Source organism: Pinus tabuliformis, chromosome 3_2 (assembly GCF_031772625.1).
Source record: "Pinus tabuliformis cultivar Carrire ecotype Pingquan chromosome 3_2, CPIR1, whole genome shotgun sequence".
In the NCBI taxonomy this organism is placed as follows: Eukaryota; Viridiplantae; Streptophyta; class Pinopsida; order Pinales; family Pinaceae; genus Pinus; species Pinus tabuliformis.
In genome coordinates, this window is record NC_142302.1 from 1,025,626,893 (window position 1) to 1,025,638,746 (window position 11,854).

The 11,854-nt window shown below is 37.6% G+C and overlaps 1 protein-coding gene and 1 pseudogene across 2 annotated transcripts; both read right to left on the reverse strand.

Moving 5' to 3' along the window:
• Nucleotides 1-1,397: 1,397 nt before the first annotated feature.
• Nucleotides 1,398-2,072, reverse strand: LOC149184078 (putative protein S-acyltransferase 19 pseudogene; annotated as a pseudogene). The gene is made up of 2 exons (XR_016256796.1): nt 1,905-2,072; nt 1,398-1,802 (listed from the first exon to the last, which is right to left on the reverse strand). The product of XR_016256796.1 is annotated as a putative protein S-acyltransferase 19 pseudogene (transcript).
• Nucleotides 2,073-3,615: 1,543 nt separating this feature from the next.
• Nucleotides 3,616-5,297, reverse strand: LOC149184079 (lipase-like PAD4). Its single transcript, XM_089415218.1, has 4 exons — nt 5,229-5,297; nt 5,103-5,111; nt 4,522-4,905; nt 3,616-4,389 (listed from the first exon to the last, which is right to left on the reverse strand). Exons 1-4 carry the CDS (start codon nt 5,295-5,297, stop codon nt 4,093-4,095), a joined length of 759 nt encoding a protein of 252 aa, XP_089271344.1. The 3' UTR covers nt 3,616-4,092.
• Between the last annotated feature and the right edge of the window lie 6,557 nt (nt 5,298-11,854).

An 11,854-nucleotide genomic window follows, 5' to 3' on the forward strand; every position in this document is an offset into this window, starting at 1 on the left:
CCAATCGTATAAGAAAAATAAAAATAAAAAATCCAAGTGTTAATAAGATACCTAACATCGATGATCCATCATGTTCTCACCATAAACATATAGCTACTAGCAATTGTCCCAAAAGGTACAAAGAGAGGCCGATAGGATTATTAAATTAGAGTTGTTGAATTTCTCTAAAAGAGATATTGGTTGAAGCCTACAAGGAGCAAAAAGATTTGATGTTTGGAGTTCTATGCTATCTGGACATCATATTTCTTTAAATACAATGTAATTTTTTATAAAAGTTCAAGCCCAATGCAGTTCTGCCATGCAAACAGTTCTGCCATGCAGACATACACTTAAATCGCTACTGGACTTATGATATTGGCAAAGTTAAAGTAAAGTGGTACACAAGAGAATGTATCAAGCTAAACCACAAGTTACACATCTTCAGACCTGAAAAAGTACATAACAATGGTCTGGCAAATCAATGGCGATATCATACTGGCTTTTCTTTCCACATACATACAATTGCTCCAAAGGCAAGGACAAGAAAATTTTCAGCTCTAGTGAGCACCAGTGGGTCACTAAAACGAGTGACCACAAGAAAAGACACAATTGTATTAATCGAAAGAAAATACAAAGTTGCTAATTAGAAATCTATTGTCAAACACTATTGTTCTCATAAGTAGTGTTTGTTATCACATGCGTTTACAGTGGCCATTCAAGTTTCAATTTTATTATATCAGTTAGAACTTGTTTTGGTTCACAATCAATATTTTCTATTCAACTATATGTGTTTTATGTTTTGCAGATAACATAAAGAACAAAACAGTAAATATCATCCTCTCATCAGTAATCACTATTAAGTTGTTTACATATTTTACTCTTCAGTGAGCCAGTGAAGTGTAATTAAGATGACCATCATTCCAATGTCAGCTAATGGAGTGTAATCATAAACTCATCCTATAGAGATCAATCATAAGAATAATGTCAAGCTGTACCATCCAACAATAAGTTTTTCTTTTCAATTAACAAGCTATCAGTTCTTTGGCTGTCACATAAAATATAAATTGAGGAGTTAAAAGACACTAGGGTCATTATAGCTAAATATGCATCAAGGTTTACTGCTTCACCTGACCAGAATGCAAAAAGAAATGCTACAACGCAGTAGCAATGGATTCATCAGCGAAAATTGGCCAGACTTTAATTAATTCACAAAAACGTTGAATGATATCAATTGTTCAAAAGTTTTAAACAAGTAAAGAAACACAAGAGAAAAGGCAAGAAATGCTCACCAAAAGACAAGAGATGTGCAAATGATTAAATTAGTTACTGAGGTGTGCTGAAATGCCTTAAAAAGTGCTTATAGACTTTAACTATATTTATTAAAGACCCCAACTAGAATTTGCAAAGCAAAAGGTTTTGCCCCTAGGTTTGTTATTATCATGTTCTTGTTCTCTAAAAGTTTGCTCCAAGTAGATCAAGTGGGCAAGGGACTTTACATGGACTCCACTCAACTTCAGACACAGCTTCAGCCATTATGCAGAGTGATTGAAATTGAACACAGCTAAGTAAAGAAGACCAACACTAGAGCTATAATCAGTATCAGGGACTCCTCGAGCACCAACTGGACGCAAAACAGATGAAGACTCCCTAGCCTTTGCCGCTGCTCGCATAGCTTCATCTGGATTCAATTTGGCCAGCCTCCAAGCACTGATTCTAACAGGACGCTTCTGCATCCTGTTTTCCATCCTATTTACAACCTCGATATCATCAGGATCAACAGTGGACGGCACTTGCCCAGGGCCCAAGTGTGGAATAACTTCATCCTACCATTTAACACACAATACATGTCAGCCTGTACTACTATAGTCTGACCAAATTACAGACCTAAACCAAGATTTGAAATCGTGGATAACAAATTTATATACCTGATGCTCAACAAATATTCGAGGTGGTGTACACCATGCACATTTATACTGCAAACCAAGAGAACTTCCTCCACTTAAACCAGTGGCAGTTGAACCACTTGGAGAAGAAGGTATACTTCGTGCATCACCCTCAACAGAAACTCCTAACGCCTCACTTTCTGACCTCATTGCAACTACATATTCATAGGTTGTAATTCCCTGCTATTCAGTACTCTTGTTAAAGGATGTTAAGTTTAGTGAATAGAAATCGACAAAAGATTTTTGAGAACCGTATGGATTTTTAAATAAACCTAACGTTTTTAATCAGTATAATATGAAAAAAGAAAAGCTCTGCTAATGGCATTGAAGCAAGTAAGGCCACCAATGTACACACTGCCTACACGAAGACAACATTAGAACTCAATTTCAGAGACAAAAGCTTACTAAAGTTTTATACCAGTTATCAAACTTAGAGTACCTTAATATTGGCCGAATGTTGTTAGGTTTATCAGATTTTATAGAACCTCTTCAATGAATTATTGTCCTTCCTATAATTCAGGAATTATTCAACATTTTCATACAATTTTTTCTCTTGTGATTCTATACAGGCATTCTGTGGTCTAGACTCCAACATAACATTCTAAGAAGTTTTCCTCAAACAACATAAAATTTAGATCCTTCTAGAAAATCTCTGAAAGAATACAGTTTCAGTTCACTGAAACTGGGTAACAGCTTGCCAATCACGGACAAGAGTGGACAAACATACAACCACATAGATCATCCAAAAGCATATTTCATTTCAAATACATGATAGAAATATGTTGTTCAATGTAAAGCAATTTATCTTCCTAGCACTGAAGCAAGTTTTGAACACATACATAACCAATAATCTCCCTAATCTATCAGAAATATTGTGTTCCTCGTAATATCAACTCAGCTTCAGATTTTAAAAGGGAATGATGTGTATGCCCAACCAAGCTCCCAGGATTTTATCATGCATCAATATATCCACCATCCCAGCTTATTATAAAGCCTGAGTGTTCCATTTTGACACTGAAGTAAATGTTGATCCTCAAGTATTACATTGCCTTTCCAGGACTTTTAATGCTACTACTGCAATCGACTTAACTATCTCCTATTATAAAACTTTTATAGAAAAGTAAACTTAGCCATTTGCATCAGCTATAGCCTTTTATAATGCATTTCGACAAGATTATTCACTTTATGCATGTGCAGCCACGCAATCGGATGCTGACAATTGATCATCAATAGTTTTCCCCCACACAAATGTCAAATATTAGATAGCTCCATTGCATCTTAGAAAGCATTCACAGAGCCTTCAACACTGCTCCTTGAGTCCCCAAAAGTCACACAGGATATCATTGCAGCTGCAATGACATCTTGTAACTTGTAAGAGAGTAATAGGCAGATCTAAACTTCTATGTATGTCCAGAAAAATTCAGAGCAACTGAGTCAAACAGGGTATGATTTCCAACATAAATAAACAAAATCCCAGATATTGTTGAGGCATAGATAGGAGCCTACTCAGCATTAGTATCCTGATCACTGTGCATCTGCACATTAATAATTTCATGGGCAACATATATGCCAGGCAAGCTACATAACCTGTCAAAACCCATAGAATGGTTTGAAGCGTCCTCATATGCGTAGAATAATCTCTCTATGGATAAAATACCACTTCATATATTCTCCTTGAAAGTTGAAAGTTGAAACCTTTCATCTGCACTTTGACTATTTTTTCGACTGCTTTTTCACTGCACTTTCACTGCTTTTTCCAAATATCGATTGAGTTGCCCTCTTTTCACCTCCGAGTTCTGCTGTGCATTGAATCTGGCCCTGTTATGCAAAAACTCTGATGCCCCGCAGGCCCTCAGTCTTACTACATAGAGTTCTTCTGCGTCACTGCTGGCAATTGTTCAGAGGCTGATACCAGTTCTTCTGATAACCGTTTCGACAATTAAGGCCTTCATAGGGCGATGGCAGATAATTCAAACAAGATTAGAGCAACTGAAGGCTTGTGTGACCTCAGTAGCCGAGTCTCCTCACTGGACAGAAAATGATCTCATCAAGGAACTCCTGCCCGACGTGCGTTCGAGTCTCGAGCAGGCTAGAGATTTGGCCAAGCAATGCAGCGAGATGTCATACAGCGGGAAGCTTCTGATGCAGAGTGCTCTGGACGTGGTGGCCGCTAAACTGAACTTGCATTTGCATGACCTGGATCTTTTGATTCAAATGGTGCAAGCAGAATCCGAGGAACAATGTCTTGTTGAGAAACCACGTGACAAAAGTTGCCTACCCAATTTTGACGGTCAACTGCTTCAACAAGTCTTACATCTCCCACTAAAGGGCAACCAAATGTGACACAAAAAAGAGAGCTTTGCTTTAGCCTCTTTCCCAGTGCCCATAGTGTGGCCAGGGTTGCAACAGATCCTCCTAAGAAGTGACCAATAAATATGACGGGTTTGAGTTCCATACAGATCTGCAGCTGATTTTCCATTGAAATATGTCAATACTGTACTTTCCTTTCTGAACTTCAAAATTTCATCTCTAATAAGTAAGAAGAAAACCCTCTTTTCACTAATCTGAGGTCACTTTACATGTAGATAAATTAATTTACCTTTTCTTCTAAATGTGTATTCTCCATAATAAGCAGGAACAACTTCAGAGCTCCCTGATGGACGCGTGCTGGTTGACCATCATTACCTTTGAGGCAACCAGAGAATATCTTATTTCCAGTTGGGAGATTTCCCTCTCCATATTTGCCCTCTTTGACAATAAAATCTTCTAATCTGTGAAACGAAGGGAAGGCAACATATACAACATCTTCATCCTCAGTCAGAGTAAAACTCTGTGGGCTATTTTCGCAAGCACGGAGCAACTCTTTCCAAGCCTTGGGGAGCAACCCAGATGAAGCAAGAAAGGTTGCAATCTCCTGAGCTACGGTGAATCTGCAACGACATTTCTTTAAATTAGAACCATATGGGCATCTGAGAATAGACTCCTCTCAATTTGTTACTGTATTCATAAAAATGTGGCATATGCAAAGTTTACAAGACAAGATATAGACAAAGAACGAGTGAGCTCTGAATCCTTTTCACTTATGTGAGTTAAATATGTCCGTTTTGCAAATGCACCATTCTTTTTGTAAAACAGAAGTTATGGAAGAGATGACCAGACTCTTCAAAAATACCACGCTACCTTCATTCCCTGGAATAATATTAAAAGGAATATAAAGTATTATAAAAGATTACATATACACGCACATAGCTTTCAAACAGGAAACCCTGAGATCGCTTATCTTGCGAAAAGCTGCAGGTCAAAAACCAGATTATTGGATCTGCCCTTACTGGACTGAATCAAACTTTCATTACACCGCTCAGTCGGAAGGGACATCAATCCTATAATCCTTCCAAAGGCTTAAGAAAACAAAGAATTTTTAGTAGGTGAAGGACTCCATGATTAACCGACACTAATGTTATGACTGTTGTTGCGGAGGTCCACACCAGTAGTTTGAATCAAAACCTATCAAAATCCGCATAAAAATAAAGAAAACCATAGATTAAACACGGTAGGATTTGGGATTTTTCCAGTTTTTTTTCCAATTTCTTTAAATTTGATTCAAATTTAACAGATTGTTATTCAAATTTTGCTGAAATAATTTTTTTAAGAAGATAAATCCATATATAAATTCAAAAATACAATTCAAAGATTCAGATACTGTTTTGGGAAAAAATCTAAATCTAATAACTTACTTAAAAAAATAAAAGAAGTAAACTTCATATTCTTAAAACTTCCTATTGAAACCCCATTTTCCAGATACGGATCCGTTCAAAATTCACACAAAATACATGGCTGTGTCTGTTCTTTCTTTGACTAATGGGTGCAAGCATATCCTTGTTGTGGAGGGTGCTTTAGGTCCATTGGTTCGGCTCCTGGAATCCGGGAGCTCGTTGTGTAAAGAAAAGGTTGTGGCGGCCATTGGAGGGCTGACGAGCAATGCAGAAAATGCTTGGGGAATTGCGGCTTATGGTGGGGTTTCAGTTCTGATTCATATTTGCAAATCAGGAACCCCAGCTGCATAGGCCATGGCTGCAGGGGCGCTAAGGAATGTGGCCGCTGTGGAAGAGATAGGGAAAACGATGGCGGAAGAAGGGGCGATTACTGTTCTGCTCAATCTGGTTTCTTCTGGTATGCCGTCTGCGCAAGAAAATGCAATAGAGTGCCTGCATGCAATGGCTTCCCAAGATGAGAAAATGCGTCAGTTGATTGCCAAAGAAGGCGGAATTCAAACCTTGTTACGTCTTTTAGAAGAACCCACTACGCCCAAATCGCAGGAGCTCGTCATCAGAGCGATAAATAGTCTTTCTGCTTCTGTCAGCACTGCTAAGGCCTTGGTTTCTTCTTCAGGGTTTCTGAAGCAGTTGGCTTCTATTCTGAAAAATGGGCATTCGACTGTCCAGCAACTGCAATCTTTCATTCAGCAATGATAACCAAGAAGGCATTGGGTGAAGCAGGGTGTATTCCCCCTCTGGTGAAGATGTTGGAAGCCAAGCCAAGCACATCTCAGGAGGCGGCTGCTCAGGCACTTTCTGCATTGCACGTTGTGCAGACCAACAGGAAGGAATTCATCAAGGATGACAAGAGCGTGGCCCGTCTGGTGCAATTGCTGGATCCCAGAAACCAGACTGTGGCTAAAAAGTTCCCCCTTTCTGCATTGTTGGCTCTCCCAACCAGCAAAACCTGCAGGAAGAAGATTGCCACAGCTGGAGCATGTCAACATCTGCAAAAGCTCGCAGAGATGGAGGTTGCAGGTGCCAAGAAGATTCTTCAAAGACTCGCAGCAAGCCGGCTCCGCAACATCTTCAGCAGGAGATGGAGAGAATAACTGATCCAACAGGTACAGAAAACCCAACATCTACACCTAAACCACAAACCCTATTGCTTTCATGCTACGTGTCAGCCACGTGTCAACCTGAGAATGAAAAGAATGACGAAAGTCTATTTCAAAGGAAGGCCTATCGGCCTAAACATCGATGATTCATCATGTTCTCACCAAAAACATGTAAAAGATATTGTGATATTGTTTACCCAAATATGAGTTTATTTTATATTTCTGCGAGCTATAATTTTTATCATTTTATATTTCTGTAAGTTATAGTTTTTATAACCTGTGAAAGGTTACACATGAAGTTGATATATTAATTGTTGTTAGGAAAGTTGGAATTGAAATTATAGTGTTTATTATTTATATAAAGAATTTCATTAAATTTGAAAAGTTGTGTAAAATGAATGAGATATGTTTTAATATAATTATAAATAAATTAATATATATATATATATATATATATATATATATTTTTGATGGGTTAGTTTGATTTTTGATAATTTGAATTTTATGATTTATGTTAATTAAAATTAATTTATATTTATTTATTTAAAAATAATTTATTTATCTAAAAACAATTAAAAATATTTAATTACTAAAGAAAATGATGTAATTAAAATATTTATATTTATTTAGAGTAAGTTAAAAGTTATTTACAATTTATTTGTTCGTTCAATATCACATTTTTGGTTTCAAAAAAAGAATGATAAAAGAACAAGGGGTTATTAATCCACAAGAAGGGAAAGAAATGGTGCTTAGGGGGCTCAAGGGGGCAACGAAGGATAATGCTATTTTATTATGAGCCTAAGTCCTTAGCACCTTAGCATTATTAAGCCTTTGACTTTTACTTTCCTAAGTTTTAAGACCTTGAGATTCATAGCTAAGAGATATATATTGGCTTCTCATGAAGATACATGGTCTTTCCCATGCATGCAAATATAATCCATGGGGAAATTTTCAATCATTCTACCTAGAACTTTTGTCTCTTAGACCTAGCTAGCATTGGATAATTGTGATATAAATGTTGAAAGTTACTACCATGAAATTCTAACCATGTGTAAGGTAATTTGTGGTCAATGAGTAAAATAATTGCAACCAAGAATCCTTGGAGTCCTCAAAAATTGGATTTTATAGCTAATCTATGCTAGAGCCTTGGAGGGAAGTTAAATAGTTGAAGGGACTATATGGTAGAGAAGGGGATCTCATTCCTTAAGTTGTCAAAGCTAATAGGGAAAGAGGGTTGGTGGATTGGGATATTTGTATGACCTTATAAATTGTGAAAATTTGGGTATTGGGTTGTGTGTAGAGAGCTAGAGCCGACCATTGGTAGTTTCTACCTTGTGGAGGCATAACCTTAGGTCAGTAGTGGCCTCATTTCAAAAATACTAAGTGCAACAAAGAGCCTATGGTTTGGTGGAACATCCTTCATATACAAGAAGTTGGTGTTAATTCCCATCAAGCTAAGAGTTTATGGTTTATTTGTGAATATGTTGAATCGATGTTGTTTATACTATGCACTAAATTATTTTCCAAGTTATTTGGTTTTAGTTGCATGTTAACCATGCATTTGCAATTATGAATGACATTAACTATGTTTGCATAAGAATGCATTAGCTAATTAATAGTAGAAGGTGTTAGCGCTTGAAATTTCACCTCACGCTGAGAAAGGTAAACCTCAAGGCAACATCAAACCACTTAGCCTCGTAGCTAGCCCTACGGGGCAGGAGAGGGCTCTCTCCGGTCTATCTCGGTGAGATCTTCAATGGATGAGATGACCAATAGGGTAACACTGATTTTAGGCTAGTAAACTGATCAAAAGGGTTGATTTTGGATTTTTAGGGTTTTTGGTGGGCAAATTGAGGGTGGCAATTTTGGGTGCGGGGATAGGACACAGTTTTTGCAGGGGGTTCTTTGGGGCGAGATAGGATATAGTATTGATGCCTTAGATTGAGGTGAATGGATGAGAAAGACAGGTGAGGAGCTAAGGAGAGCAAACAATAACTTTGAATTCTTCTTAAACAGTAGAAAACATTTAAATTAAGCAAACTTAAAAGCAGAGCATGACAGTCATGAGTTCTACTTTAACACTTCATTTGCCTAATGTGCAGAAGGAAAGAAAGGAAATGATTCACATAACACACTTACAAGTACATAGAGAAACACACCATCAATACATGTAACCACAAGAATCCCAAAAAGGACTGCAAAACCCTGGTCTCCCTTAGCCAAAAATTGCAGAGATACAGTGAATAATACAATGATAGCTTCTCCCTCAAGAGTCCAACCATGAAAATGAGCAAGAAAGTACATTATATAGATCATCTAACCTCTTTCCCTGCCTCCATGGGTCGAGCTCACTATCCTAGGAGTTGTTTCAACCACTTCTAAACTAAGCACTACAAACTAGGCAGTCAAAACAACTTGCCTCTATAAGCTAGGAAACCAATTCATTCATTTAATTTTCACCTTTTTCATGAATGAATCTTCTAGAAGAGGTATATAAGTGTAAAAGTGTCATAAAAGTACATTAATTACATCAAAGAAGATAATAATCCACCCCAAAAGTCAAACAAGGTCAAACTGCGTTTTTCTGAGCTGTACACTGAAATTTGGAGAAATTTCCCTGACGGGTCGCGCACCTCTGCCTGACGGGTCGCGCACCTTTGGGACCGCTTTTGGGGCACTTCCAGGTGTCCAAATTGAGCAAGAGTAGGCTTGTTGGAAAGGTCTGGGAGTCTACGTTCCAACCCAACTAGAATTTCTGAATTTGGTGGTCATTTGCCCCTCCAAAAGTGCAATCTCCCAAGACTGCTTTCTGTGTCTCAAAAATGTGGCAGAAAGTCATTTCTTGCTTGTTTTTTGACTTTCTGGAGGCCCAAAACTTCATAAAATCTCTTGGCCATGGATGAACATATGTAACTTCTCATGAAAAATCTGGAAATGCTGAGTTTTTGCAAAATGGAGTTGCCAAGATGAAGGGTCGCGCGGGGGGTGAGACCCGTTAATGGAGAAAACCTGTAAATTGCCTGAAAAAACCAAAATTTACCCAAAATGCTCAAAATTTCTTGGGATTTGTGCTGGGATTCCCCAATCAAGTACCATGCTCAGTAAAAGAGGCTTTGACCAAAATTTGGAGTGGATCGGGCCTTTTCCGTCGTTTTAGTGCCTTGGCCAACCTCCTTGGATCTGGCGATTGCAATTTTGACATTTCTCTAAAACCATGACACCTGTGCAAAAAGTGAAGGAGGTTTTTCTTCTTTGTCATGTTATGGACAAAAATCTCTCTCGGTTTTCCCAAATTCATCTTTGATTGCTCTGAAACATCATTTGAGTGCGACTTGTCCCGATGTGTGAAACAAGGAATTTTGTCGAAATGGAGCGAAATGAAGGGGATAAGGGGCTTCTAAATTCTTGGGGAAATTTTTGGAAGTAGGGAGGGATGTTAGGAAGCAGGGGAAAGTGGAATCTCAGGGATTGAGTGAGGGGAAGGGGTCCAAAAGGGCAAAACACAGGCCCAACCTAGAAAATTGCCAGGTTGTAGCTAGAAACTAGGGTTTGTGCAAAAATAAGGAATTTGGGGGATCTCAGTGATGGGAAGCATTTGGTAAGGTACTTTAAGGATAGGGGAAGGTGTATGAACATCAGGATACAAGTTTCGCCGATGATTTGACCGTCCAAGAGAAATTAGCTTCAAAACCCTAGGAGAGGGAAATGACCTTGCCTAGGCACAACTGAAGCATGGACAAGATGTAAAATGACCCATTAGACACTGAGATGATAATGAAAACCCTATGAATGATGATAGACTTAGCTGAATGATGACATGGACCGCCATTTGGACAACTTTAGAAGGAGTGAAAGCAAACCCTAGACCTAATGCCTAGTGACCAAATTTTGCTTGAAGACTCACTGAAATGACAAAATTTGGCCTTGACACTCTGAGACCACTTTGTAAGAGCATATTTGATCACTGGAGGAAGGCTGGAAAGACTGAAACTAACAGAAGGGAAAGGAAAGGTACCAAAGAAGTAATTATGGGTGAAAAGTTGTGGTTTCAAGAAGTACCTTATAGCCTTAATAGTTACAAAGGGTATTGGGTATTTTACATTAAAACTATCAAAGAGGGAAGAAATCCATGGACCCAACCAACATGGTCACCTAACATAGTATATTAATGTAAAAGGAAACAAATTCACATAAGATTTATTACAATCAGTTACTGGAAAATGACCCTAAATGCTATTTAAATCGAGATCATGGACCAATTTGGTGTTAAAACAAAAATCACTATAGCCATTGGTATTAATGAAAATACGAACTATTGTATCACTTTATTTTTAGAACATATCATGATCATCAAATTACATAACTACAAATGCATACTAAGGAAAAATAGTAAAGAAACACACTTTACCTAAAGACACATTATACCAAGTTGATCTTAACTAACTCCTAGTGTCTAGATATCCTATCATCCCCCCTTAGGAACAACTTTGGATATGATTGAAGGATTTTTAGAGGTGACACAATAAGATAAGAAATAAGATATTAGAGCTTATTCCCCCTTAATTTCAACTTCCTAAACTCCTAACACAGATTAAAGTTTGGAAAACTTCACTTCTATAAGGTTTTTGTGAAAATAATTTTAACGTGATCCTCCATAGTGCAAAAGAGCACTTCTAGAATGTGACCTTAAATATAATTTATGATGAAATGCATGTGTATCTCAATGTGTTCAATGTGTTGATGTTGAATGGGATCTTTGGCAAGCTTGATAACACTCTAATTGTCACACTAAAGTATAGTTATATGATCCTACAATAATCCAATCTATGAAAGCATATATCAAAGTCATAAGGTTTTTGAATTATGTTAACTACTACCCGATACTCTACTTCTAGTAAAGAAATATTAAGTGCTTGTATATTCTTAGAAGCCTAAGTGACCAGTCTGAAACCAAGACTAAAAACATAAGTTGTAGTGAAGTTCTAATCATCAAGGTCATTAGACTAATCAAAATTAGTGAAACCGACCAACAAAGGAGTCCCTTGTAAACTGTAATGTG

Coding starts and splice junctions, on each gene's coding strand:
- LOC149184079 (XM_089415218.1), bottom strand. CDS start 5,297: ATGTCCCTTCCGACTGAGCGGTGTAATGAAAGTTTGATTCAGTCCAGT. Junction 4,390..4,521: donor ATACACATTTAGAAGAAAAG/GTAAATTAATTT, acceptor ATGGAAAATCAG/CTGCAGATCTGTATGGAACT.